The sequence below is a fragment of the Trypanosoma conorhini genome (genome assembly GCF_003719485.1).
Source record: "Trypanosoma conorhini strain 025E chromosome Unknown Tco_14.4_contig_00240, whole genome shotgun sequence".
NCBI classification, from domain to species: Eukaryota; Euglenozoa; class Kinetoplastea; order Trypanosomatida; family Trypanosomatidae; genus Trypanosoma; species Trypanosoma conorhini.
The window spans coordinates 1-25,739 of record NW_021704326.1 but is presented as its reverse complement, the minus strand read 5'-3'; the positions used below and the strand labels follow the sequence as shown (position 1 = coordinate 25,739).

The window sequence follows — 25,739 nt, the reverse complement described above, 5'->3', positions numbered from 1 at the left end:
TCGCTTCTTTTCTTTTTACGTATAATTTTATGTCTCTTTTTTTTTGCCTCAAACTTCATCTTCACACGCAAGCACAGACTCCGTGTGCGGCGACAGATCTGTCCGGCGTCCAAAACAGGCAGATGAAGGGAAACAAAAAAAGTCCGGTACGGCCCCTCTCACTTCCCTACACCTTGTCATGGAGTAAGGCTTGGCTTCTCGGGATACGTGCAGCCGTCGTGCTGAATCACCACCCCTGCCGCGTAGTGGCCAAGAATGCAGCAGCGTCTCAGGTCCCTCCCAAGAACGTAGCCAGACAAGAACCCACCCACAAAGGCGTCTCCAGCAGCGTTGAAGTCGACCATTTTGTCTTCAGCGAGGGGTTCCACAGGCACCACGGTCACACCATCCTTCGTGACACAGACAGTGGGGTTCGGTCCATGTGTAAAGACAACAAGACGACCCTTCGTCCCAGTGTACGGGAGCTCCTGCGCCGCTCGTTTCGCGATCTCTTCCACATCCTCTATGCCCCACCCCTTGACAATGGAGAGCGTCCTCGCCTCCAACTCGTTGCCAAATAAGACGTCCACATAAGGCAACACCTGGTTGAGCTGCTCCCCGAAGAACTCGATAAGAAACGGGGCCGAAAAATTCATCATAAATATTCCGCCCACTTCACGCGCCTGCTTTGCCACGTGCAGAACATAGGCCACATCAATGGTGAGGGTAAAACCTGTCAAGTAGAAGAAGCTGGCCTCCGCACGGCATTTCTCTACCGCAGGAGAATAAACGTGATCGGCAGAAAGACAGTTTGCGGCAGCAAGGTTTGCCACAAGTGAACGCTCCTTCCCTGTAATGCAGACTGCACAGCTGCCGGTTGGTTGTTTTGTCGTATACTCAACCACCATGTTAACACCGTCCTTTTCCGCAGACTCCTTGAGAATATTGCCGTAGCGATCATTTGCAATACAACCCACATACGAGACTAAAGACCCTTTCGGGGCCTGCAGCATCCACTGTGTTACTCGAGCGGTATTCAGTCCGGATCCGCCAGGTACATGCTTTACTGCTGGCAGTTTTTCAAGATCCGCAAAAATTTCAGCTTGTTCCTCCGCCAAAAGCGAGGCAGAACCGTGCTCCACCCCATACTTCACCATGAATTCTTCTGGCACCACTGCCGAAACATCAAGCAACGGATTACACTGCACATACAGCTTCGCAGAGCGAGACATGGTTTGCTTATTTTGTAGAAGTTGCTAAGAGATGTGAATTTGTGTTTGAAAATAAATAAAAAAAAACAGCCAACATTGGAAAAAAAAAAGTAAAGAAGTCCATGAAATTTCTCAGGTTCTACATGGCCACATAAATAGCCAAAGCTAAAATAAAACAAAAAATATATATACTAAAGAGAGACGCCCTTGCACACCAATTCCGAGAAACACGCACAGAATGCAACGCTCTAATCCCCTAGAGGGTAGTGTCATGCAGGATGCATATATATATATATATATATATGTGCGTGGCTCATAATAGTTCCAACCACAAGAGTCAGACCACAGGGGGAGAGTTCGTCGTTGCCAATCTAATTTCACTCCCTATTATGAGCCTCAATTCCCATCAAACGCATCAAATAAAGTTTTTTTTATTTTGCTTTATCTACTCATGATTTTATTTTCCTTTTTTTTCCCCTGCCATTGGTAATATTCTGCCACGCCTTTTGAAAACATCCCCAACTGCCCTGTTAATGTATTTGTCGATTACGCCACTCCACTGAACCATCTTCGTTCCCATGCCACGATGTATGCACGCATGCATGTATTACTCTCCACGGCTCACACGTGCCGCAAAGTCCTCTGCCGTGCGCTTTAGACCCTCTGAAAGCAACACGACGGGCTCCCACTCCAGCACACGTTTCGCCTTGCTGATGTCTGGGCGTCGGTGCTTTGGGTCGTCTGCGGAGGGGGGAAGAAAGAGAATGTTTGACTTTGTTCCAGGCACAAGATCGCGAACCTTTTTTGCCATATCCAGCACGGTGTACTCGTCTGGATTCCCCAAATTCACGGGTCCAGTCTCGGTTGGGTGTCGAATGAGGCGAAAAAATCCCTCTATGAGGTCATCGCAGTATTGAAACGAGCGAGTATGCTCGCCTGTCCCATACACCGTAATATCTTCCCCCCGAAGGGCCTGTACAAGGAAGTTGCTAACAATCCGGCCGTCGTTGAAGCACATGCGGGGACCGTATGTATTAAAAATCCGGGCCACACGAACTTTTACTCCATGTTTTCTGTGGAAATCAAAACATAGTGATTCGGCACACCGTTTCCCCTCATCGTAGCAGCTTCTCACTCCATTGCATTTCACATTGCCCCAATATTCTTCCTTCTGTGGGTGCTGCAGTGGGTCGCCGTACACCTCCGAAGTGGAGGCAACAAGTATTGGGCATGCGTCCCGCTCTGCAAGAAGCAGTGTGTGATACGTCCCATTGACGCATGTAAGCGTCGTACCAATTGGATCGGCCTGGTAATGCACTGGGGACGCTGGGCAGGCCAGGTGAAAGATGTAGCCATATTTATGCCGCAGAACCGCCTCGGGGTATGGATAACGCACGTCGTGCTTTACAAAAAAGAAATTTGCCTTGCCAAGGTGATGAGCAATGTTCTGCTCCTTGCCAGTGTAAAGGTTATCCACAACAACAACAGTGTATCCCTCACACAGTGCACGGTCAACAACATGGCTGCCGATAAAGCCAGAGCCCCCCGTGATCAGCACGACCTTATTTTCGTTTTCTTCGGGCATCTTAAAGAACTTCAGACCCACAACCTAAAGTTTGTTCCTAGGCAACTCGACAGCCAAATACACACGTGTGCCCGTGCCATCCGGTAAAAGAAGAAGGAGAAGAAAAACGCCCAAAAAGGGAAAAATAAATAGCAACTCAATAATAAATCTTTGAAAGGAGGTGGTTCATCAATGACAACTACCTTTCTTCTTCGCTGCCCACGGTGCAAAAGCTGGTGTTTAAACCCTCCGTACAAATAGACGCCACTCCCTCTGTGGTGTTGGTTTGTTTTGTTGTTGTCTTCTTTTTCTCATTCTCCCCCCCCCCCCCCCACTTTGCTCGCTCGTTTCCTTGTATTATTCCTTATCTGCTCCTTGCCTTCCTCTCCGCCCAACAAACCTCAAACGCTTCTCTATTCCTCATTCATTTACCTTATCCCCTCTTTTATTGCCATCTCACCTAGCGCGTCTCGCTTCACCCCCATTATTTCATCCTCCCCCGGTGCGGGTGGGGACTCCCTCCGTCCCCCGCCCCTCCACCCCATAGGGACCGGCGCACTGAATTGCGTACAGTGAATCGCGGCGGTAATACAACGTCGCAGTACCAACACACACACACACGCAAAGGGAGATATATATATATATATACATGAATTCGTTCCATTTCACGCGTATTCGTCTGCCTTCTTCGTGCATTCATCAGCTTTCTTCGTTTATTCCGTGGCCACCACTCCCTCTCTCTTCCCCTTGACTTCTTCCTCCACAGACAACTCCGCCGCAGCGTAAACTCCTCCTCCGACGCCCCTTAGCGGGGGGGGAGGGGGGGACGTGGCTGTGAAGAAGGGAGAAGGAATAAAAACCGGGAGCCAGAACTATATAAAAAAAAAAGTGTTGTTTTTTTTTGCATAAAGGACACACAATAAAGAAGTAAATAACAGAGGAAGCAGAGAGAAAGACAGGGTCACACACGGAAAAATAGCTGATATATATATCTAGGTTGGTGGTGGCTGCATCCGAATTTTCGTCCAACCTACGACGTTATCGGCAGAGATGCAGACAGGAAAGGTGTCACGCTGCCGCGCCCGCAGCTCAGTGCACGTAAAAAGGCAGGGGGCAACCTTCTTCTTCAGAGCTTTTCAGTCATGAAAAAAAATAATAATAATAATAACTTCCCAAGATTCTTACTCCCCGCTTTTCACATTGATTCCCCCTTCTGGCTTCAGTTGTGATCTCACAATCAACATTAACATCTACTCCTCGCCTCATATATTTTTTTTTCTCTTCTTCTTCACCGTTTCCGTTGTGCTTTCTTCAAAGGTTGTTAACGTTATTTGACGAGGGGCCGTTAAACAAACAAACAAAAAAAGAAAAAGAAGGCGGCATATATATATATATATATGTATATGTATAAATATACATATATACATATCTTTGCGTGTGTATGTGTGCCCCACTCCCCCCACCGATGCATACATACTTGTGTGTGTGTGTGTGCGCGCGCGCGCGGGGGTGTATGCATCCGAATGACTTCTACAATTGGCATGTGGTTACATCAATAGGGACTGAAGCTGCATGCATACATATAACTAGAGGCGTACGCGCATGCGCCATACCAGTCTTCGCTCCACACGGCAGTAAATTATTTGCGTGGCTTCACTACTCCACCGTGTGGCTTTTGAGCAACTTCTCAGCATCAGCAACCGTAAATAAATAAATAGTCGCAACCAATTTTAAGGGCCACGGTCTTTGTCGTCAATTGGTGTTGGTCAAAATATGCGAGCGATAAAACGACCTCTACAAGTTAGTGGCGGGCACATAATCCAAAAAAAAAACAATTACCTCCCCGCCATCTCCCTCACCACTCACACACACAGAGACACAGACACAGACACAGACACAGAATACAATGATAAATATAAGAAACACAAAGTTACGAACGCGGTAAGTGTGTTTCGCTCGTTATTCAGCCTAGTACATGGGTAGACACGTAGATATGCGGTCCAGCACCTTGCTGTCCAGTGCCTGCGTTTGTGTGTGTGGGACAGAAACCGATCTACATCTCCCTCACGCGGAACTGGCACAAATGCATCCAGGCATGCATGCACACGCGTCACATGCCCTCATTCTCTGCTCATGGGCCTTCCCTTGTGTTTACATTGTAGCTACTGTTTTTGTCTTTGTTTCTACCCGAGGACGAGGAAGCAGACGAGACCGCAGCAGTCCAATGCGAAGGCCGTCACGATGAGGGCAAATCCAGGGCCGTATTTTGTGTGCTTATGCGTGTAGGTGTCACTGCCACAGAACGAAGAGTAATACAAGGCAGAAACCACGCTCCACGTCACGAGGCTCGAGGCGATGCTAATCACGGCAACAAGTACGGTCCACCACTTCGCATTAGACCCACTGATGCAATACCAGCAAGCAATACCAGTCAATACGTTGAAGAACATGGCAATAATGCTGAACGCTTCGGCGAAGTGAAACCTCACGCGTCTGACAGTGCAATTGTCAAAGTTAACACGCCAGTCGTAATTAGGACTGTCGCACTTCCGCGTGCCCCAAAGAGTGTAGCAGACATTTGTTGCTTCCTTTGGCTTGAGTACACCGAGCGGGGTGCCAATAACCATGAACATGAAACTCAGCATGCAAGCAACAAGCAACACTGTTGCCCCAATGTGCTTGTTGTAATCGCGCACGAAGAAATTCTTCTTCTTCGCCATCCTTCACACAACAAGTTCTCCTTTTCGTCCCACTTGGGCTCCGCTAATAATGCTGAAGATCCTTGCTCGTGCGCCCTGGTGCCGCTGTTTTGCTACTCTACTATGCTTGGCTAATTGTGACTATCCTGCAGTGAACATGGAAGGCAGCGAAGAGAGGTGAGACGACGACAGCAAGAAGCATCATAGCCACAGGACCCACAGCCAGCGGAAGCGAGCAAAAGAACGGAAGTGGCGGACGGGGGGGGGGGGGGGGGTTAGGCAAGTGGGGTCAAGTGACAGTAGGCGACAGACTGCCACACTTTGTGGCCCGTTGCTTTTTCCGCAATTTGGCCTTCCTCCCGTTGCACTTACACTCACCATAGAAGGATGGTTTCTACCAATGACGCTCCCACGTTTGCAGATAATAAAAAGAAAGAAAAACATTCATTTAAGTGAACCCATATACAAGAAAAATACGAAAAGCATACACAAAAGAGGCGGTGGACAAAATAAAAGGAAAAATGAAAAAGGAAAAATGACTCACCTTTCCTTCTCTAGCGCAACAAAAAAAAAAAAGTCAATACGCGCATATTAGCACAGTGCCCAACACCGTGCAATCCCTCTTTTTCGTTTTATTACATTGCACATATAATAATAAAGATCCTTTTCGCGTTGTATTTATTCACTTTTTTGTTCTTCAGTTTCTGATTTCTTTTTCTTTTTCTTCGCCTCGAGTGAATACATGGTTCCCACAATTTATTCCCTCCACCTCTTACTGTTCGCTTTCACTGCCGCCACTTCAGCGTGTGGGTGCGTGTGTGTGTGTGCACGCACGCAGCACCTCCAACGACCTTCCAGCGCCGCCGCAGCGCGCTCTCTCCTTGCCGGGCAAAAGCCACGGCGGCGCGCCGACGGTGTTCCCAACAACAGCAACAAAAAAAGAAATGTCGAGCACATCCAACCACGCCGTTTCATTACTTAAAGTCACACGGGGGAGAAAGAGAGGGAAATAAATTCACTCGCACAGTCCCCCTCAGGTCGTAGGCCGCTTCACAGCCACCACACGCAGCCGAAACGGCAAAAAGAAAGTGTCCCAGTGTGTTTGCTTATGTGCTCCCCGGCGACACCAATGAATACAAGCGAAAACGCATGTACACCCGGATGAGGAATAGGGAATAAAAGGAGGGGAGGCGCCAGAAACTCTACTGCAGTAGAGAACAGAAGATGAGAAGAAGACCAAGGAAAAAAAAAGCATGCATATAAGGCTCGATTGTTGCCTGCAGTATTTGGAGGGCGGGTGGAGGGGAAAAAGAAGCGCGTCCCGATACATCGAAGGGAGGCGAGTGGAGGAAAGGGGAGAGGACTTCATCAATGAACCCAATCCCGGCCCATAAATAAGGACATCACCGACACGTTTTAGCAGTTGTTCGTCTTTTTTGTTTGTTTGCGTCACCACGACGAAAGTTTTGTTGTTGCTTTTGTTCTTGTTGTTGTTTTTTTTTGTTGGTGATTTTGCACTTTCGGGCGCCATTGTTCGCTACGCGTCTTCTCTTGTCCCTCTGTGCCCCCCGCCCACTCCTCACTTCCCCCCCCCCCCCGCTTGCAGGGAATTGGTTCCCAGCAGCTGCCGCATATTATTAGCTCAGAGCTTTGGCCAGAGAGAGCGGGGAGCCAAAAAGAAAAAAAATGAAGGAAGCGTCGAAATAAACAAAAAAAACAGACACAGAAATAAACCCGCACACTGAATTAAAATAAAATAAAAAAGGGCGATAAATGATGCATGACAACATCGGCCGAAACAACAAACTATAGGCAGAAAGGCAGCCCCGTCATTCACATTCTTATATATTTTTCCCCTCTCTGTGCCTTTTGAGTTGTTGCTATTGTTGTTATTGTATTTTTCACGTTCCCATGGTCTATCACTCTGCTGCGCGTCCAACCTCCACCTACCCACGCCGGGATATGCGCGGGTGCATCGCCAAGCAAAGGGCGCGGATGGAGCGTCGACACCTCGGAGGTGGCGCAGCTGCCACGAAGCGGCCTCGCAATAGCAGGCGTCGCCAGCGGCAATAGAAAGAAAGCCTCTCGTTTTTATTCATTTATGCAACATTTGATCTTCTACAGCCAGCAGGCAAAGATGGAATGGTCGGCGAAGAGAGCGGCGATAAGCAGAAAGGGGAAAAAAGGGTAAATACACAACGAAAAAAAATAATAATAATAATAATAAATAAATAAATAAATAAACGTCTTGAGTGTTTTTACATTTTGGCTAGGACCAAGAGAAGCCGGCTTCCCTCACCCCCGTTGGCACGGCGTGCAGGTCCCCGCCGTCGCTTGCTGTCCACGTGTACTTGAACACGGAAACAATCCGGGTCAACGCGCCCCCGCATGGATCACAACGCCATCAAGCACACCGTACCAAGCACTTGGGAACACCAGCCAGCGACATACAAGCCAAAGGCAGCACTGTACTTCCATTGCTTCTGCCAATTGGTGCGGAACGCGGATCCGCACATTTTCCCGTTGTACACAGCAGCCATACATGCCCACGGAATCAGGATAGTTACAACGCCGGCTACAGCCAAAATCATTGTCGGTACTACCGACGAAGAGCGGAAAAAATGATATCCAACTGCAATGATAGACGCAAGTGTTACAAAAATTGAGATGATGGCGAAAGCCTCACCGGCCTGAAATACCTGCTTTAGGCGGGAAGCACTGTCGGGGCAGACAAAGTCGCCGGGACGCAGATCGTAGGTGTCTTTGGTGCAATCATTTTTCATGCCCCAGAGCGATACGCAGGATAGCTTCGACACGTCGGCACCGTGCAGATATCCCCTTCCTCTGAACTGCGCCGTTGGCGTCCCCACACACACGAACACGAATGCGATGCAGGCGCAAAGCATGTAAACGGAAGCTCCAAGCTTTCCGGCGATAGCTTCGAAGGCCATATTCCTTTATGTGTAAGAGGTGTGTTGATCAGAGAAAGGATAAAACAAAAAAAAACAGAATGCTTAGGTGACCGCTGTCTGACGATGCTACAACGCCGAAAAGAAGAAACAAAGATGAAAACAAAACAAAACAAAAATGACAGGTAGTGGGGGAGTGTGCGTGGGAACAAATTTCCCCAAAAGACAGCGTGGGCAGATCCATGCCCGCAACTTGCCTACGTGTGTGAGTCCGGGAGCGGCAGGGAAGGGAGAAGGGCCCTCAGAAAACAGGAAACAGACACAGAGCAGCCACCAAATACGGCCCCAGTAGAGAACACTACCGCAGTAAAGAAGATGAAAAAAAAAAAGAGTGTTTACTTCTTTGATCCCCGCTTACTACTCTGGGTCCGCTCCCTTTGCGGGCATGACACTCCCATTCAAAGTGAGATCCGCCAGCACAGCGTCAAAAGCCGTCGTTGACGCAGCAACATGTCGCGGAAGTATCGCCTTGCGTACCACTTTCGCCCCCGGTGCCTCCCCGCCTTTGTTGACGCCAGTCGCATTTGTTTCGTTATCTGACCCACCGGCGGTGAGACGAACAACGGTGGCGATGGAATCTTCCCAGTCTCCCTCTTCATTGGGAAGACCGGCCGTAGTGAAACGTCGCTTCAACTTGGGCCAACCGCGAAATGCCAGCAGGTCCTTGTAGCGCAGCGGCTCCCGCACACCATGGATAACACCCGGCAGTGTACGCACACGAAGTACCACGTCACATGCCTCATTCACGCAAAAAGATGTCCAACCAATGCCACAAACGTACACGTCTGCCTTCGGACGGCGACGATGTCGAGGGTAGCACTCAAAAAGGTAGCTTTTAGAGTCTGTTAAACGAAGATCACCAAGCTGCTCCAATGAGCCAGGCGGATCCAGCGCCTTTCCAAGTTGTTCCTTCCAAAATTCATCAGAGCGCTCGGTATTTACAATAGCGCTGCGAACCTTCTGAGAGGTGTAGACCATAAAAAGCATCCCACGCGATGTCCCCTTCACCACATCGATGGCCGCCAAACCACTAAGCAAAAGGGTGTTTCCAGGCGTCAGTATAAAACATTGTGGATTCCGATACTTGCGAATGAGTGTGCGGCGCATCTGCAGCAAGGTCAGAGGAGAAGAATGATGCCAGTGGGGAAGAAGCCCCGGTGTGTCAAACAGGTAAGCTGCGTCACCTGGTGCCCCCTTCGTTAACGAAACACGGACCGCATTCGCCTCCACCGTAGTTCCAGGAAGAGAAGAAACAGTCAGCAACTTTGATGCCTTCTTGTCATGGCGCGAGGGAATGTCAATCATCTCCGCCTGATTTACATCAGGAGGAGTGTACCAGCGCCAAAAAACTGATTCCGTTCCATCTTTGGATTTCTTTGTGTAGTAAATCTTACGACTTTCCGGGTGCGGTGGAACTGGTATGTAAAGTTTGTGGGCGATGGCATTAATGACAGAAGATTTACCAACATTTGCTACCCCCACAAAGTAAGTTGGCATGGGCTTTATCGGGCGCGTCAGATTCAGATTCGATGCCCCTTCCACGGCCGCAATAAGCGCCTCCACATTCCACCCACGTTTAGCAGAGATGGGAATAACATCCTTTATCTGGTGGCGAGGCAGACCAAACTGCAAAGCTATGCTCGTCACCCATTGACGCACATACCGCTCAGTTACTAGTCGGGCGGCAATGGCCCTGTCTTTGTGACTATAGTTAAAGGAACGATTCCGAATGCAGTCCATTTTATTTACGGCTATAATAACGTCATTGTTCATCGATATAAGACCTGGAAGATCATAAACCATCGTTCCAGGAAAGTCTGTGATGTCGACAACGAGCACCACCACGCACTTCTTTTCCCGCAGGGCCCGCAACTTCTCTGTGAAATCTGGGGCCGACCAAACCTGACGGCGTCCCTCGACGCCGAGGTTCTCCAATGCGTGGCAGCGGTGACATACAAAGGGTTTGCTTTGGTCCCTGTAAAAGGCGTCAAACTCCTCCTGAGTCATGAAGTCCAGCCACTCTTCCCCGACGCGGCGGCCATGTTTTTTCCAATGGGCTTGTAGTTCTGACATGCGATCCGCGTACTCGGCCCGCGCCTTCATCTTGGCTTGTCGGTCCATGATGTACCTTTCCACATCCCCACGACGCACATATCCGAATGCATTCTCGTCCTTGTCCTGCAAAAGTGCCCCACAGCCTTTGCAGCAGTCGCGGTTCACGACAGGAATGTGAAAGGAGGATGGCATATCCATGACGATAGAACTCTTGTTTTCCAGCACTCCTTGCATGGCGGCCGCGGAATCTTGGTCCAGCACGTGCATTCCCTCCCACTCCAGGAACTTTCGCTCAAACCGCTCACCAGCAATCTCCAACTGGTGCTCAATCGCAAACTTGTCCTTTTCGTAGCTCTCCAGCAGCACACCGTATTTCATCTTATCGGTGAGTTCGTCATATTTTTTGCGCAAAAGCGGTGCATCCTTCTGCAACTGAGGTTGCAGCTCACCTGCTTTCGCGGTGGCGTCGGCCGCGGCCCCAAGCGGCGCCGACTCCGCATCCACCTCCACGGCGTCTTCCGTCCAACCCATAATTTTGTGAAACAAATGGTTGATGTGACGGGGAAGAAGGATAGACTCCGCCGCCTCACGACGAGTGCGACGGAACTGCTGCAGGTGCAGGGGAATCGGACCCTCGCTGTGCGTCTTCACATTATCCACCTTCAGCTCCAGCCCCCTCCCGAACGGAAGTGTCGCTAATGGAGCCGTTGAGGACGATGCCGCCGCGATACCCAAATCTCTTTCTTGTTCGACAAGTGACATGCTTTGAGGTGCGGTTGCATCCTCCGCAGATTCTGGAAGCGCCGCACGGGCAGTCGCCGTCACCGTGGTGTCCGCGGCAGGAATTACCCTTGCGTCATAAATGCCAAGAGGAGGACGTGTAGAGAGATCCGCATGTGCAGCATGCTCGAAACTTGACGAGACCTCAATTTGCCCACCAGATAAAACGTGGCGGTTGCGCCACGGCTTTGACGCCCGCGGTGAGTGCAACTTCTTCGAAAAGTCCCTGGGACTGTAACCCAGAGGCGGGGGTCGTTTCTTAGCAAGAAGCCGACTGCAATGCAGCATTATAAACTTATGCGCTAGAGTTGTTTCCTGCCTGCTTATCCCCTTTCCTCTCTCCTTTTCTCTTTCTTTGTGTACGTGCCCTCACTCGGTTCGTCCCCCCACACCTTTGTTCAAGAGCCTTTGCGGGAACAAAAATATGTGGTTTTGTGTCTGAGAGGTCCGTCCCCCTCCCCTGCATGGGAAATCACAAATAAAGGAGAGGGCATACGGGCATAATGGGGGGCGGGGAGAGTTGTGTGTGAGGAGTCGGGGAAGGAGAAAAACAAGAGGGGATGCACATGACGACAGTATGACTGTAATGACACAACCAAAAGAAACCACTCTTTCTTAGTTCGATTAGGTGTCAAAGCCCTTCTCTTGCTTTTCCTTTGTGTATGTTTTTCTGCTTTTCCCCTTCTCTTCCCTTTTTTTTTCTTTTTAACCTTCGTCCTACTGAAAGGAGCGCGGAGGTTACTGCTGTTGCTGTTGACGCTGTCTTGCGTTCATCTCTGCCACGTACGCCTCTGCTGCCTCGCGCAGCTGCGCCTCGTCCTTCTGCAGCTGCTCGGTCACGCGGCGCTTCTCGTTCGAGAGGCGTCGTTCCTCCGCCTCACAGCTCTCAGCCTGCGCCGTCTGCTTCTCTATGAGGGTGTTCACAGGCGCGCGCAGAAACACGCGGCCAACGCCTTCGTACACGCGATGATCGGCGGAAAGGCGCGTCAGCTCCTTCGTGGAGATATCAAGGCGTCGCTTATTGCCCATCAGCGTCACCTGACGATTCGCCATTACTCTCACCGTCTCCCTCAGCATATTGACCCGCTGCTGCGCCTCCACAAGCGCCTTCTCCTTTTCCATCCGCTCAGCCTCTACAAGCGCAGCCATTTTATGTTGCCGCTTTTATCGCCGTCACCTTGTGGTGCAAAAGCCTCCCTTTGTGGTTGTTGTTGCTGCTGCTGCTGCTGCTGCTGTTCTTACTTTTAGTCGCCTTACCTCCCGCCGCGCTGCATCCCCCGCCACAGCAGACATGCGCCCGTGTGTACACGATAAGACACACACGCACACCGGTGGTGAGGAGTAAAATGAAAAGGCACGGCAGAAAAAAGAAGGCAGAGTTGAAGACAGCCGTCGCCACAGTGCGCAGGAGACGGGAACGGGAAGAAAGGCGCTGGACACCTCAGTCACGCTTGCCCCCCGATACAGTGTAGGTGCCACTCGAAGGCTAAAACAGCCAAAGCACACAATTACAACAATGAAGTATAGGCGATGACACGACTATACGCGGATTCGTATATATTAAGCCCCCATAGTGCAAAAAAAAAAAACGTTTCAGGAGATAGCAGCTACAAACACATCAGTGATACACGTCCCATAACAATAAGAGGAAATACCACCCGCATTTAGAAAGGCGCTGTGAAGTGAGGGAGAAAAGATATGAATGAAAGAGACGAAAAGAAGGTGGTGATTGTCTTTCGAATTCAGCAGGAGAGCGAAAACAAAAATTAACAGACACAACGTAATGACTAGCACCGCTATATACGCACGTAGCCAGTTATATAGCACTCCCTGTTAGTTTGTCCCAGATCCTCTCTCCGCTCGCGGGTGCGTGTTTGCGAGGGTGCGTGGGTGCTTGGTTCCCATCTCTCCGGCCGCTACTTGAGGTGCACACTTCCCCCCATCCCCTTTCAAGCCTTGGCTTCAGCCCCAGCGGCGTACTCTGGCCCAATAATTTACAAGTGGGAAACCCTCAAGTGAAATAAAGCATAAACATATATAGATATATAAGAACTACAAGTAACAAGAGAGGATTTCTCAGCGACGGCTCCGACCTTTGAGTGGTGAAGCCTGTGCAACCAAGAGGTGCGGCTTCTCCCTCCTGTTTTTGTTTTTCCCTTCTTGCTTCCCCTTATAGTACTATCTTCCTCTATTCTTATTTTAATTTTGTTTGGCTCTAATTTTTCTTCGCTTTCTCTTTTCTTCCTTGTCTGCATCGAGTCAGCATTGTACAGTCTACATTTCTTGCATATCTGTCGACGCAACGGGAGGAGCCAGTGCACGCCGCGAAGGCAAACCCCTCCCGCCCCGCCCCGCCGCTTGTCTGCCGGTTTTTTTGGTCTTCGTCGTGGTCACTGCTGCTCACCCTCGCTGAGCATGAACTGCGGGAGGCTTACTTTGGAGAGGCCAGGCTGCACCAAATTCTGGGCGCCCGGCAGGCGGTCTTGCTTGGAGAAAGAGGACCTTGCTTTGTAGACCGGCGGCGCAGGAGCCCCCTTCGAGCGACCGCCCGGGTTCGGGCCCACAGCGGCACCCAGACTAAGTTTCGTCGCCGCCTTCAGCGCCTCGCTGTCCCTCGCCTCTGCCACGCTGTTACGTGCCACGACAGGGTTGTCTGAACTGCCTGCGCCGCTGAAACCTCGCGGCAAAACTGACCCCCTTTTGGAGGAGGCGGAGCGCGTCTCATTCAACGAGCCGATCGACTTTCGAGATTCAACGCCGTTGCCCTGAGGAAAAGGAACCGGCCGGGAGCCTTGCTGCCGCTCCAACTGCCGCTTTCTCAGCGACACCCCCGTGGTTTTACGCGGTTTGCCCTTCTCTTTGTCCGGGGCTGTTGCAAGTTTCGCGGCTTGTAACAGGGAGTCACCAAGTTGGGCAGCCTGCTGCAGATCCGCTTCAACAGCCTCAGCGACTTTCGTCTCATACCTTGGGTCCTCCACCGCGGCATCACTTGCGGCAATGAAAAGATCCGCAAACACATCGTTCGGCTTCGCTTCATTCAGAAGGCAATGGGCCTGCACAGCCTGTACAGTTTGCTGCAAGGCAGCATGCAGGGTCAGCAACTGTTGTAATGTTGTCTTGGTCTTTCTTCGCATCTCCGTGTAGTTTGTCTTCACCTGGAAATTGCCGAGAAGGGCCCCCGTTACATCCGATGCACTCTTGCGACGCTGCGTCTCAAGTCGGGTCTCAAGGCTAGCAATGCGCATATCCAGCGGAGTAGTAAGGTACTCACCGCACCCGACGTCACGTCTGGAAAGAGACGGTTTTTTGTTAACCTGGGCCTCATTCTCCACCAACATAAGCACAGAGGAATTTGCCAGTTCCAGCAGCTCGTACAACAGGTCACGGTGCGAGCCTTGTACTTTCTCAATTGCCGCCTCAAAGGCCTTCATGGGGTCGGGGAGGATGGGCGACGATGCAGCGACACCGGTCCGCAAAGACTCGAGCATCACAGCATACATGTTGCGCACCCCCACGTCCTGTGTTCGCTTGAGCAAATGAGTCAACCGAACAAATCCCTCACGGAATCTTCGTAGCGGCTCTGCATACGCCGATCGTTGAATCTGTGTCTTGATGTAGCCGTCCCTTGGCGTGACATGGGTAAAGGGAAGCTGAAACGGAAATTTCACAAGCTCCCTCGCCCCGCCGGTGAACAAGCGCTGCGACGACGACAAACTGTTTGAAGCCCCAGCTAATGAAGACATGTTCAGAAACATGAGAGATTCGGAAAGCTGGGTGCTGCCGAGGCTAGCTGCCAAATCCTCCAACGTGGGTTTCTCCAAGAAATTGTCCTCCATTGCCATTCGACTCCGTTCCATGCGCTCCGATCCTTGTTCGTGCAACTCTCGCGCGCGATTGTAGAGACGCTTGTACTTTATCGCGCACATCTTGTCGCGGAAGGCCTCCTCAAACCGCCGATCCGGAACCAACAGGAGGAGTTCCTCCTGGTCCCGCGGCATTGCACGTAAGTAGCGGCGCAGATGCATTTGCTCCTCCGTGGCGCTCGCCAGGGCCGCCTCCATTTCACGCATCTTTTTTTGGGCCCCCATGGCACTCCGTTGGGCCTTGCGAAGTTCTCGCTGTGACTCGGCGATTTGCAAGCGCAAGTGCTTTACCTCTTTGCTCTCCTCCCCCAGCGTGTTTTGCATTTCCAGCGCCTTCTCGCGGTAGAAGCGGCGTTCGCTGTCAACCATGCGCAGGACATCGCGGCACTCTTCAAGCTGACTTTGAAAGATGCCGATGGTGGCGCCAAAGCTCTCGGACACGGAACCTCTGTGGGCCGCGCGGGGCAGCTGTCCGGCGAAGGACTCATCCTCCAGAAAAGAGGCGTCATTGACCCCAGCGTCGCTGAGGCGCCGCGTGGTGTTTAGAAGACTGTGGGAGCTCGCCAGTACATTCTCCACAGTGTCCTGCAGGACCGTGCTCGTGTCGATGTACGGCGCCAGGGGCAATTTTTCGAACATCATGCGGCAAAGTTTAAAGGCAAATACCTGAGAAACGAAATTTAAAACAAAACAAAAAAGAAAGAATAAATGAAGTGAAAAAAAAAGGGGGGAAGCACGCTGCAGAAGGCGCAATATATATATATATATATCAATTGCTGTAAAAGCCTCTACATATATACGAGCGCAACGAATAAGGTGCGCGTAGCAGTGAAAGAACAGTTAGCTGTATTTTATTAACAGGCGCCGGTGCTCTAGACGAAGACAGTCTCACACGCACACAGACAAACCCCGTTCTTTTCCACTCGGCAAAAACGCAGCGTCACGGCAAGCCACATAGCAAAGGTTGTGGCTTAACGCAGAGCGTACATCTTCACCTTGAATAGGTCCTCTGGCCAGTCCTTCTGCCTCGTCTCCTTCACAGCCTTTACCCCCGCCGCGGCGAAGATCCGCTTGTAATGCGCATCAGATCTTGTCAAACTACTGTCCTCCTTGTCAACGACAAATTGGTCATCAGAGGAGCAGTTTTCCTTGAAGAAAATATACCCCTTAGACGTAAGTGCGGTTTTACAGTGCGCCAAAAAATTAACAAAATCATCGTCCGTTAGGTAAATTGCTGTCCACTGAATAACTATCAGATCATATGTGTTTGGCTTTAGCTGGACTGTTTCCATGGAAGAAAGAAAAAATTCCCCCACTGGATACCCCTTGAGCTCTTCCTTGGCCTTCTCAAGCATGCTTGGCACCGGCTCCAAGAGATCGGTAACCGCGTACAAGGAGCAGAGTAAGCATTTCGTGATGCGACCAATACCGGCACCGCAATCCAACGCATGTGCAGTGCCACGGTCGGGCAGGGAAGTTATAAACTCCCGCGACTCCTTGAGATCCACATCATGAATGTGTTCCATGCCCCCCAGCACACCACTTACAGTCGTCGGCACTTTTGACCAATACTGCAAAGACTTGCCGTACCACCCTGTTTCAGCGTCGTACAGGTCCCCACGCAATTCGCGGGCCCACATGTCCTCGGCAGACTTGTACGTGTGCCCGTCCGTGTCACGGCCAGGAATGGGACGCGGGGTCGTCTTGGAGACTTTTTTGGAGACTCCCGGCATTGCCAAGGTGACAAAGAGGGGTGCTCGCAAACCTCGCCGCGTGGTCGACAACGAACCGGCACTGGGTAAGAAAGACGACGGACACGCACGCGCACACAGATAGATCGAGGCAAAAAAAAAAGCGGATGGAAGAAGTAACGCGAGGGAAGCAGTCGGCGAAAGGAGAAAAGGCAAGTGACATTAGAGCGTGTTGGGCCGTTAAAGCGGCTTCACGTCCCCAAAGAAACACACACACACACAGACACACACAAAAAGAGAACTTTCTGAGATGCATAAAACGGCCATAAGATAAGTAGCTATTATACAGCGCGTAGTAGCCATTGCACAAAAAAAAAGAAGTCGTGAGCTCAGTAGCTTTCCTTCCATCCTTTCCTCTTACTTCTCTCTGCCAAACCGCCTCTCCAGCTCCGTTTACACCCGCATCTTGCATGCACTCTTCCCCAGGCCCGCCCCCCTTGCTACTCCACATCAAGAAGAAGGGCACCTACGCCTGCCCCTCCGATATAGATCCAGTAAGCAGAGCAACACAATCACGTGGGCCCCGCGCTGACTCCAGCCTCCCCTAGGCACGCGTTGCAAAGAGGGTGCCTGACGATGCTACAACCGGTCAAGGTCGAGCGTTCCACCACTCTCCTCAATGCTTGAAGAGGCCGCGGCACAGCATGCCAATAATAACAGGAAGAGAATCATCCCCGGTGTGATGAGAAACGCCATCGCCCCTCCGAGGGACCCGTAAACGGCGCATATCCAAGCTCCTGCGATGCCCAGAGCCATTACTGTCGGCATGACGGCGAACGCCGAGAGTAAGCATACAGATACACCGACACTGCGTCCGCAGAAGCTACTTCTACCACGCCTCATAAAGAAAATAAAGGAACCGGTAAACAACAGCAGGCCGTAAACCACCGTTGTGGAAAGAGCGACATTTACCGCCGTATTTTCCGTACCGGTCACGTCGGTGCTACTCATACGACAGCCCCGCCGACCTACACCCGTAATGTGTTCCTCTCGCCCTTGATTTTCCGCCGGGGCGTGTGTTAACTCAAACTCATCCGAGAGACCGAAAGCCAAACACCGCCACCATCTACACGCCAACGAAGGAAAGTAAAGCGCAAGAGAAGAAAAATTGTAAAAGAGGTTTTGGCAGCAGAAAAGCCGAGGAAAAAACATAATAAAAACTCGAACACCTGCACACACACACACACACACAACCTACAACCTACAACAACTAAACGACCTTCCGCCTTCGTCATCCGTTTTTTATGTTTTTTTTTCCACCTTTCATTATTAGTTTTCTTTGTTTGACTTTCACTTTTCGACAAATGTGTGCCCAATCGTTGCTCCTTGGTTCTGGTCTTTACCTGCTTGACGTCATAATTAACTTGCGTGGCTTTGGCACCTTTAGGTTTGGCAGTTGAAGCAGCGACAGCAGCCGGTGCCGCCCCAGAGCCACGACGGCCAATCCTACTACCGTGGTGACGGCAGTCAGCACGCTCCCTCCCTGCGGGAGCCCCTCTGGCGCGGCACTACTAACTTCCTCCACTGCTGCAGTCAGGTGCAGCCACGCAGGGTCAGCGCCGCTAGCGGCCTTTGGGATGCGGACTGAGAGGGAAGACGCGGCAGAATCTAGACGAAATCGCCGCTCCGGAAGCCGCAGAAAAAGACGAACCTCAGTGGCCGTCAGTGGAATGCCGGCGAAAGCAAAGCTGTGCGTGGCGTCCAACTGCTGATAGCGAAAGACGGCCCCACTGGATCCATCTATCACCTGCACATCCACGTACTGGCTTGCATTTGCCGGCACCGAAACGCTTCCCGCAATGCTCAGGGACTCCTGAGCATGAGCAGAAAATGCGCCGGAGGGAGCAATGAGAAGCGCCAAAAGCACCCCAGCAATAATTAGTAGCGCCGCAGGTCTGCGCATGAGCAACTTAGGATAAATGTCACCTATGTATTTAAACTTATATTTTGTATTTCTATTTCTTTTCTTTTCCCCCTGTTTTGGGTGTGTGTGTGTGTGTATGTTGCCTCTCCGTTAATTTCACCCCTTTTTCGTCTCTACGCACGCTACCTATCAATATACTCCCCTGCCCACAAAAAGTAGAAACACCCAAACGATGCAAAGATGAGTGGGCCAAGAAGTGAAGGGAGGAAAAGCGGAAGCGTCAGCAACGAAAAAATATATATAAATGCATTCGACGGCAGCCGCGTGCAGAGGTATCAACTTGTATAGATGGCATACGTAGAGATGCGTCACGCCCAGCCATAATTGGCGCACAGGCGCGGGCACTTCGCCCGGGCCAGATAAAGAAAGGAATAAACACGGTCATTGCAAGTTATTTGGACACTAAAACGACGTCCACTGGCGCGCAGCTCAAAGTAGCCGAATCCCCACGCGTATGACTGAAGTTACAGGAACCCCAAACAATGGTCGTAGAGTTAAGAGATGTGGCTTGCAGAAGGAGAAGAAGGGAGGGAACCGCGCTTGCTGTTATGGATGTGCAGACGCACAAGGACAACACCACACACTGCCACCAGTGCCTTTTCCCGAAACCGCGCGTCACAGGAGATCAAAGGATTCACCTTTATGATTACTTGTATATGTGTGTTTGCCGCAGTTGTTGCCGTTCCTCATTCACGCGGTGCTAACTCGCTACTTTGTTTTGCTTATTGTGGCCGGCGGTCCTCAATCACTCTTACCGCCAGTGTCCCATAGCGCCTCCGCTTTGGGTAATGCACTCCACAGAACGAGGGTCACGCCAAACGCATAGGAGACGGAGGCGTGAAACTACCTACACAGACACAGCCACACACATGGAAAGGGAAGAAAGGAAGGAAGGAGAGAAGGAGAGAAAATACGCAACCGGAGAATGCGGCCTTCAATCCGCCCAGTGAAGAGAGAGAAACTAAAGAAAGGTGAACCAGAGCATCAAGCAGCACGTGTGTCAGAGCGATGAAAACTTCAATTTCAATTCTTTTCTTCTTCTTCTTACTTGCTTTGTTGTTGGTTTGGGTGCTGCTGCTGCTGCTGCTGCCACCGATGTTGGTGGTAAGAGTGGAGGGAAGACCCATATGTATCTAGGTGCCACGGTGCGTGCACAAGCAACAGTCCAAATGAAATGAGTGCGCATGTGTGCTGCATCTATGCATTTCTTCCGCGGTCCCTCCCTTTTACTTTCTCGACCAATCTTCTCATTTGGCAAGTTCGTCTCACGCCCAGCTACCAGCCCCTACCACCAGTTATTAGGCAAAGACACACACACACATGTTCCCGATCCTACGGAAATCACACTACTGCAAAAAGACAAGAAAAAGACATATATATGTATATAAAGTTCTTCGAACAATGAGGCGTCTAAGCGGTCCCCAATTTCCCATCAAACGTGAAACCGGCAATGTTGGTCGGTTCCCCTCCATCCTCCTCTTGACAAAGCGCCCGAGGCTTCTTAGACGTAAAGTCTTCGTCAAAGTTGCAAAAGATGTTACTGCTAGGGCGGAATGGCGGCTCAATTTCCCGTCGGCTGAGCTTCTCCCAATCAATGTCATCAAAGAAGGGTTGTTTCTTGAACTCCTCCAAATCCTGCAGACGTGAATCGGGGTTACGATCCAAAAGCCTGCGGAGGAGGGCCTTTGCATTTTCCGAAATCGCAGGCAGACCACTTTCGTTGTCACCGTCGGTACCAAACTTTAGGTCGCCCTTGAGAATCTCCTCATACATATCGTTGGAATTTTCACTGAAAAAGGGTGGAATGCCCTCTATCATCTCATAGAGTAGAATACCCAGCGCCCACCAATCCACCGCCCGCCCATGCGGTTGTCCCAGGAGAAACTCAGGAGCTATGTATTCGGAGGTGCCACAGAACGTGAAATTGTTGGCACTGCTGACATTCATCTTTGCCAATCCAAAGTCTGTGAGGCATGCATGACCGTCTTTGTCCAGCACAATGTTTTCCGGCTTAAGATCACGAAAGACGATGTCAAGACTGTGTAGGTAGCCAATCGCCAGAGCTATCTCCCCACAGTACAACTTGGCCCTGTACTCGTCAAACACTTTCTCCTTGGCAAGGTGAAAGAATAGCTCTCCGCCAGGTAGAAAGTCAAGCACAAGGTACAAACATTTCTTCGTCTGAAAGGCGTAATGGAGTGATACAATAAAAGGGTGACTGATCGTCTGAAGAATATGTTTCTCTGCAGCTATATTTCCAGCCATTTTTTGTTGTTGAATGAGCTCTTTCCTCATTTCTTTTATTGCATACACTTTGCCAGTGCTTTTCTCGCGGGCCACAAACACGTTACTAAAGGAACCAGCTCCGATAGTAGCATCCAGCTCAAAGTCATCCAGAGATACTTTGCGGCTCCGCCCGGAATACAAAGTAATTGCCTCATCCTCATCACTGCTGTGAGTTGCCGACTTGAGTCGCTCTTGATTCGCCAGGCTTACATTTGACATCTTCTCTATCCACTCCTTCTTCTGACCCTCCGAGCAGGCAATTAGCGTGAACGTTTTGGGGATATTTGCCCCATCGATTGTCCATGATCTAGGGTCCTTCGCATCTTCAATGAGCCGGGCATCGGCGAGGTTGATGCTGCCCATTGGAGGCGAGTCATGCGTTGAGGGACGGCGCTTCCAGTAGTATAAGTTAGGGCCGCGGAGCTCGAAATAGCGGGTCTGGTTTTTCTTGTAAAATCTCCCACCAGTCTTCTGAAGGTACCCTGCGTGCTCCGCTGACATCTACCCTGTTATTCGTTGGGTTTAGCTTTCTACTGTTGTCGTGGGTAGCAGTGCGCGTAAGTTATACCCCGCTGGTTCTATTGCCCTTTGACAACACAAAATAAAAAAAATAATAATAACAACAATAACAAACTTTACCCGCCGATCACGCAGCAGGCACAGAAAGTGACGCCTTTCTGCTCCTTTTTTTTTGTTTTTGTTTTTCCTTTTTTATTACTCCCTTTTCCTTTTACTTGCTGTCTCGGTGTTGACTTCGCTGCGACGCTCGTTATGAGCAAAAGCTGGGAAGAAAAAGGGACCACAGGCACACGCGGTATACTATGTACGAGCCTTCATCAGAAAAGGTGCGTAAGAAACGCGGTTTCTCACTAAGTAAGACCAATAGTCATGAGATAAAATGTGCGGGAGAGGAAAAAGAAAGAGGAAAGAGGGTGTCCTAATCGGGCGTCGCCTCTGCGAATTTACAGAAGCCCTGTAATCCCGTCCGGAGGTAAGCGGCCACCTCCTGCCTTTTCCAGGAATGCAACCCAAAGAACAAAATACCACCGAAGAAGTTGCATTTTCTTTTTGTCAGCCGTCAAAAGCTCTGCGTGGTGCAGTGATCCGGGAGTTGGTCCGCCGCCATCCTGAGGCCACGGGGATGCAGCAGGAGCAATGTTGGTCACGGCCGTGCTCACTTGATTCACACGCCTGTGGGCCCGAATACGCTGACTATTACACCAGCACCTCCAGGCCTTTTTCCTTAGATGGGCAGAACTCCACCGAAGTGCAACAGCTTCATATTGGCAATCGCGGTCCAATCCACTGCCATTGCTTTGGGGCGTCTCGAGCGATATCAGACTAACTTGGAGCTCCAACGGTAATGCATCGTACCGCAAAGTTGGTCGAGCCTTCTTTGCCCCCTCCGCCGGTGGATTTTGCGTGATGGAAGCGTTACTAGTCGCCCTGTCAAGCAACCTTGAAGTGCCCAGTGCCGACCGAGCTAGCCGTCGCTGGGCAGCTCGCCTTTCCATGCGCTCTACAAAGTCACAAGTCAGATTCTCGGGAGCATGTCTCGTGATTCTTGGCGTGTGCTTAGCACTGCAATCCCTGTGAAGCAACCTCTCCCTTTTTTGTGTGTGCGCGTCACTTGCACGGTTAATTGGCTTTTGTGCCAGCACTCCAGTGCCAAAAGCAGCATTTGCCCCCCTGAGGTTTTGCCGTCCTTTTCGCTGCGACGCCAACGCTGCAGCATGCAGCACGGGCGTTGTGGGTGCGTTGGAGCATCGTCGCCGTCCACGACTGTTGGCCTTCGCTTCTTTGCCAGTTCCCTGCATTCTCAGCACACTTTTCACGATAACCATTTCCTCGGGAGACAGGAGTTCTCTTCCGTATAATGCGGAATCGCGCGTTTCAGGTGGCTCAATTGCCACGCCCGACGCCTCCTGGTGAGGAAACCGCAGGCGATACAGGGGCGTCTGCTCATGGCCCAAAAGGCGCTCAAGCCACGCATTCTGCACCTCCCGAACAGCTCCATCCACATCAGCTGCTGCACCAAAAACCCTCACTGGGTCCTCTATTGAAGTATCACTTACCTCCGCAGCCATGTCATCCTTGGAATCATCAATAACAGCAGTAGGGAGAGACGCCCTTGCGGCATCGCTCAGGTAAGGTAGGGGAGCAGCCGTATCCCGAAAACTCCATAGGCCAGACATTCGCCTCCCTACAGACAAACAGCAATAGGGCAAAAATAAAATAAAAAACTCCTTTGTGTATGTATGTTTGTGTGTGTGCGTTTGTGTTTATTTGTCTCTTTCAGAATAAATTGCAGTGGGACTGCAAACATCATTTGTAGGCACTACTGTAAGGGTCAGCAACGGAAAGAAAATCTCTCCGCAACAAGATTTGATTTCATTCACAATGAAAAGATATATATGAGAAGCACTGAAGAAAACGATCTTTTCCTTCACCCTTTGTTCCCTTCGTTAAACAAGATAAAATGCAAAGAGGGAGCGTCAGATTCCCCTCCATTGATTCCTAATGTGAATCGCCTCTGTAAGGCCAATAACTTCACTCCACTGTCTAACCCACCCCTCTTTCTGCATCTGTGATGGGCTTGGACCGCACCTTTTGGAAGGCGCATTTGCTGTTAATTTATTTGTTTTTTGTTCTCTCTCTCTCTCTCTTGCCTACATGTGAGCAGACGCACACATATGCATGTATTTATATATATATATGAATAATAAATGTTTTTCTGATGGCCTCAAGCCGTTTTTTTTTTTTTTGCCTTGTCGGAGGTAGGCGAAAGTATTTTCGTGGCGCCCATCAGCGCCTCTCATACGGAGCAGGCGAGGACGACTTTTTGCGCGCGAGGCTTGTCCCTCAGGGCGCTAAGGAACCCCTCCAGAATCTCCTTCGGGACGTCCTTCGCGAAGTTCTCACGTTCACTGGAGAGGCGGCGCTCCACCAACGCCATGAGCTTCGCATCGTTCGCGCGATTGCGCAACTGGGAGTCCTCTGAGGTGCAAATGGCCCGGACGCACTTCAAAACCTCACGTGGTGATGCCGCGGAGACGCTCTCCTCCAGCCGCTGGGAGAGAACCGCCCTCACGCTCTCCCCAGGCTCCCCATTTTCGAGGTTTGCGCTGTGCGCCTTTTCTAGTGAAATGCGCGCCCTCGTCAATTCTCCAAGAAAGCGGGCGTAGATGTCCATCCGAACCTCCCTCGTCGTTGTCGTCGCCGCCGCCTCCTCGTCGAGCGGATCAGCCTCCTCACGATCCTCGCGTGGAGGACGCTTGCCAATGCAGTAATCACCAAGCTGCAGCAGCAGCGCCTTAGCTGGGGCCTTCTGCTCCGCCAAAGCTTCGGCTAGGGCCGCGCAGCGGCGGAACGTGTGGCGATGGTAGCGTATGTCTTTCGCCACCGCTCCCAGCATGGCCTCCATAATAGGAAGAGGCACGGCTGCCCCGAAGCGACTAGCCTGGCGCATGATCCATGTCGCGCTTGCAGCGTCGACGTATGGAGCCACCTTTTCTAGGCGCGTCCAGAGCACATTAACCAATTCATCAAGCTTGCGACTGAGGTTTTCCCCAGGCGGCGTCTCCAAAGTGCGGAAGCCCGCCACAGCCTCAAGCAGTTCTCCAATTTGTTCGTCTGTATGAAAGCCCACCGTGTCTATAGCGCGTTGCACGAGTTGGAGACTTTGTTCCTCAGGGACACACAAACGTGGTGCGGCCTTTAGTAATGTGATGGCTTCGCGAGAATGCATCTTATCGACACCAGAGACAGCCTTGGATAAAACAGCGTTGGTTAGCTCCCGCCACGCTGCCTCATCGCTCTTGCGGAGAGGAGCGCTCACCAAAACCCCAGCCAATGTAGAGAGTTGTGGCACAGGCATCTGTGGAACACAGGGCGACAATTGCTGTAGCATGGACTCCTGCAACGAAGCGTTGGAAAACACCCTACCCCGCTGAAACGCCTGCAGGATCATCACCAACTCCACAGGACTCATCTGTGTAAAGACAGACTGCACAGCTGGAGACACCTCCTGCAACAAGATGATATCATGATCTACCACCGAGAGTGCACCAAGTGCATTAGCAAAAAGAGCCAAATTCTGTGGAGACAGAGCATCAATATTCTGGCGCATCCATTGGACGGCTTGCTTGATACCCTCTGAATGAGGATAACTACGGAAAGATGCCGCGCAATTGAGAAGCAATGTCACCGCCTTTTCATCCTGTGTCGAGGGATCCACACGTGCACGACGAATTGCACGACGGGCTTCCCGTTGAATGTCGCGTCTGTCCTTTCCAGACTTGGCATTTTTGTACTGGCGCTTTAACTCAAAGAGTTTCTTGGCAGCCTGCACATCAAACGGGCCCTCCATTGGCATCTCTTCAGCACCACGCCCATCTTGAGCACGGCCCTCAGGGAATAAATTCCCACCTCGTGAATACCCCCCACGACTAAAACCACCGGCATCGTCCCCACGGCCGCCGTAGTCTCCCTGGTTCCCCTGCTCACCGTAGTCGCGTCTGCCACCACCGCCTCTTTGACCGCCCCAGTCTCCCTGGTTGCCCTGCTCACCGTAGTCGCGTCTGCCACCACCGCCTCTTTGGCCGCCCCAGTCTCCCTGGTTGCCCTGCTCACCGTAGTCGCGGTCTGCCACCACCGCC

The 25,739-nt window shown here is 51.1% G+C and overlaps 13 protein-coding genes across 13 annotated transcripts, besides 33 other annotated features; all 13 read right to left on the bottom strand.

Moving 5' to 3' along the window:
- Positions 1 to 176: 176 nt before the first annotated feature.
- On the bottom strand, positions 177 to 1,211 carry Tco025E_04612 (adenosine kinase; the record flags this gene model as incomplete). Its single annotated transcript, XM_029371522.1, has 1 exon — positions 177 to 1,211. One exon carries the CDS (start codon positions 1,209 to 1,211, stop codon positions 177 to 179), a length of 1,035 nt encoding a protein of 344 aa, XP_029228397.1.
- Positions 1,212 to 1,472: 261 nt separating this feature from the next.
- Positions 1,473 to 1,494: a microsatellite.
- Positions 1,495 to 1,615: 121 nt separating this feature from the next.
- Positions 1,616 to 1,664: a sequence feature (A-rich).
- Positions 1,665 to 1,797: 133 nt separating this feature from the next.
- Tco025E_04611 (dTDP-glucose 4,6-dehydratase) lies at positions 1,798 to 2,775 on the bottom strand (the record flags this gene model as incomplete). The annotated part of the gene is made up of 1 exon (XM_029371521.1): positions 1,798 to 2,775. One exon carries the CDS (start codon positions 2,773 to 2,775, stop codon positions 1,798 to 1,800), a length of 978 nt encoding a protein of 325 aa, XP_029228396.1.
- Positions 2,776 to 3,385: 610 nt separating this feature from the next.
- Positions 3,386 to 3,405: a microsatellite.
- Positions 3,406 to 3,899: 494 nt separating this feature from the next.
- Positions 3,900 to 3,922: a microsatellite.
- A 179-nt stretch (positions 3,923 to 4,101) lies between these two features.
- Positions 4,102 to 4,124: a microsatellite.
- An 11-nt stretch (positions 4,125 to 4,135) lies between these two features.
- Positions 4,136 to 4,201: a microsatellite.
- A 417-nt stretch (positions 4,202 to 4,618) lies between these two features.
- Positions 4,619 to 4,655: a microsatellite.
- A 282-nt stretch (positions 4,656 to 4,937) lies between these two features.
- Tco025E_04610 (amastin) lies at positions 4,938 to 5,474 on the bottom strand (the record flags this gene model as incomplete). The annotated part of the gene is made up of 1 exon (XM_029371520.1): positions 4,938 to 5,474. One exon carries the CDS (start codon positions 5,472 to 5,474, stop codon positions 4,938 to 4,940), a length of 537 nt encoding a protein of 178 aa, XP_029228395.1.
- A 237-nt stretch (positions 5,475 to 5,711) lies between these two features.
- Positions 5,712 to 5,728: a microsatellite.
- A 412-nt stretch (positions 5,729 to 6,140) lies between these two features.
- Positions 6,141 to 6,179: a sequence feature (A-rich).
- A 78-nt stretch (positions 6,180 to 6,257) lies between these two features.
- Positions 6,258 to 6,280: a microsatellite.
- A 504-nt stretch (positions 6,281 to 6,784) lies between these two features.
- Positions 6,785 to 6,816: a microsatellite.
- Positions 6,817 to 6,916: 100 nt separating this feature from the next.
- Positions 6,917 to 6,968: a microsatellite.
- Positions 6,969 to 7,017: 49 nt separating this feature from the next.
- Positions 7,018 to 7,051: a sequence feature (GA-rich).
- A 590-nt stretch (positions 7,052 to 7,641) lies between these two features.
- Positions 7,642 to 7,654: a microsatellite.
- Positions 7,655 to 7,696: a microsatellite.
- A 150-nt stretch (positions 7,697 to 7,846) lies between these two features.
- Tco025E_04609 (amastin) lies at positions 7,847 to 8,404 on the bottom strand (the record flags this gene model as incomplete). Its single annotated transcript, XM_029371519.1, has 1 exon — positions 7,847 to 8,404. One exon carries the CDS (start codon positions 8,402 to 8,404, stop codon positions 7,847 to 7,849), a length of 558 nt encoding a protein of 185 aa, XP_029228394.1.
- A 106-nt stretch (positions 8,405 to 8,510) lies between these two features.
- Positions 8,511 to 8,540: a microsatellite.
- A 239-nt stretch (positions 8,541 to 8,779) lies between these two features.
- On the bottom strand, positions 8,780 to 11,545 carry Tco025E_04608 (uncharacterized protein; the record flags this gene model as incomplete). Its single annotated transcript, XM_029371518.1, has 1 exon — positions 8,780 to 11,545. The coding sequence occupies one exon, from the start codon at positions 11,543 to 11,545 to the stop codon at positions 8,780 to 8,782; it is 2,766 nt and encodes a 921-aa protein (XP_029228393.1).
- A 30-nt stretch (positions 11,546 to 11,575) lies between these two features.
- Positions 11,576 to 11,611: a sequence feature (A-rich).
- Positions 11,612 to 11,995: 384 nt separating this feature from the next.
- On the bottom strand, positions 11,996 to 12,406 carry Tco025E_04607 (uncharacterized protein; the record flags this gene model as incomplete). The annotated part of the gene is made up of 1 exon (XM_029371517.1): positions 11,996 to 12,406. One exon carries the CDS (start codon positions 12,404 to 12,406, stop codon positions 11,996 to 11,998), a length of 411 nt encoding a protein of 136 aa, XP_029228392.1.
- Positions 12,407 to 12,463: 57 nt separating this feature from the next.
- Positions 12,464 to 12,492: a microsatellite.
- Positions 12,493 to 13,647: 1,155 nt separating this feature from the next.
- Positions 13,648 to 15,762, bottom strand: Tco025E_04606 (uncharacterized protein; the record flags this gene model as incomplete). Its single annotated transcript, XM_029371516.1, has 1 exon — positions 13,648 to 15,762. One exon carries the CDS (start codon positions 15,760 to 15,762, stop codon positions 13,648 to 13,650), a length of 2,115 nt encoding a protein of 704 aa, XP_029228391.1.
- Positions 15,763 to 15,789: 27 nt separating this feature from the next.
- Positions 15,790 to 15,846: a microsatellite.
- A 26-nt stretch (positions 15,847 to 15,872) lies between these two features.
- Positions 15,873 to 15,890: a microsatellite.
- A 201-nt stretch (positions 15,891 to 16,091) lies between these two features.
- On the bottom strand, positions 16,092 to 16,853 carry Tco025E_04605 (SAM-dependent methyltransferase; the record flags this gene model as incomplete). Its single annotated transcript, XM_029371515.1, has 1 exon — positions 16,092 to 16,853. The coding sequence occupies one exon, from the start codon at positions 16,851 to 16,853 to the stop codon at positions 16,092 to 16,094; it is 762 nt and encodes a 253-aa protein (XP_029228390.1).
- Positions 16,854 to 17,078: 225 nt separating this feature from the next.
- Positions 17,079 to 17,103: a microsatellite.
- A 347-nt stretch (positions 17,104 to 17,450) lies between these two features.
- Tco025E_04604 (uncharacterized protein) lies at positions 17,451 to 17,822 on the bottom strand (the record flags this gene model as incomplete). The annotated part of the gene is made up of 1 exon (XM_029371514.1): positions 17,451 to 17,822. The coding sequence occupies one exon, from the start codon at positions 17,820 to 17,822 to the stop codon at positions 17,451 to 17,453; it is 372 nt and encodes a 123-aa protein (XP_029228389.1).
- Positions 17,823 to 18,043: 221 nt separating this feature from the next.
- Positions 18,044 to 18,063: a microsatellite.
- Positions 18,064 to 18,210: 147 nt separating this feature from the next.
- Positions 18,211 to 18,774, bottom strand: Tco025E_04603 (uncharacterized protein; the record flags this gene model as incomplete). The annotated part of the gene is made up of 1 exon (XM_029371513.1): positions 18,211 to 18,774. One exon carries the CDS (start codon positions 18,772 to 18,774, stop codon positions 18,211 to 18,213), a length of 564 nt encoding a protein of 187 aa, XP_029228388.1.
- Positions 18,775 to 18,802: 28 nt separating this feature from the next.
- Positions 18,803 to 18,843: a sequence feature (A-rich).
- Positions 18,844 to 18,852: 9 nt separating this feature from the next.
- Positions 18,853 to 18,875: a microsatellite.
- Positions 18,876 to 19,672: 797 nt separating this feature from the next.
- Positions 19,673 to 19,699: a microsatellite.
- Positions 19,700 to 19,822: 123 nt separating this feature from the next.
- Positions 19,823 to 19,849: a microsatellite.
- Positions 19,844 to 19,885: a microsatellite.
- Positions 19,886 to 20,205: 320 nt separating this feature from the next.
- Positions 20,206 to 21,582, bottom strand: Tco025E_04602 (rac serine-threonine kinase-like protein; the record flags this gene model as incomplete). The annotated part of the gene is made up of 1 exon (XM_029371512.1): positions 20,206 to 21,582. The coding sequence occupies one exon, from the start codon at positions 21,580 to 21,582 to the stop codon at positions 20,206 to 20,208; it is 1,377 nt and encodes a 458-aa protein (XP_029228387.1).
- A 90-nt stretch (positions 21,583 to 21,672) lies between these two features.
- Positions 21,673 to 21,713: a microsatellite.
- Positions 21,714 to 21,765: 52 nt separating this feature from the next.
- Positions 21,766 to 21,797: a sequence feature (A-rich).
- Positions 21,798 to 21,817: a sequence feature (GA-rich).
- Positions 21,818 to 22,043: 226 nt separating this feature from the next.
- Positions 22,044 to 23,276, bottom strand: Tco025E_04601 (uncharacterized protein; the record flags this gene model as incomplete). Its single annotated transcript, XM_029371511.1, has 1 exon — positions 22,044 to 23,276. One exon carries the CDS (start codon positions 23,274 to 23,276, stop codon positions 22,044 to 22,046), a length of 1,233 nt encoding a protein of 410 aa, XP_029228386.1.
- A 54-nt stretch (positions 23,277 to 23,330) lies between these two features.
- Positions 23,331 to 23,371: a microsatellite.
- A 359-nt stretch (positions 23,372 to 23,730) lies between these two features.
- Positions 23,731 to 23,747: a microsatellite.
- Positions 23,748 to 23,772: 25 nt separating this feature from the next.
- Positions 23,773 to 23,809: a microsatellite.
- Positions 23,810 to 23,896: 87 nt separating this feature from the next.
- Tco025E_04600 (mitochondrial oligo-U binding protein TBRGG1) lies at positions 23,897 to 25,739 on the bottom strand (the record flags this gene model as incomplete). The annotated part of the gene is made up of 1 exon (XM_029371510.1): positions 23,897 to 25,739. A coding segment is annotated over one exon (1,843 nt), but the record flags the coding sequence as incomplete, so codon positions are not given.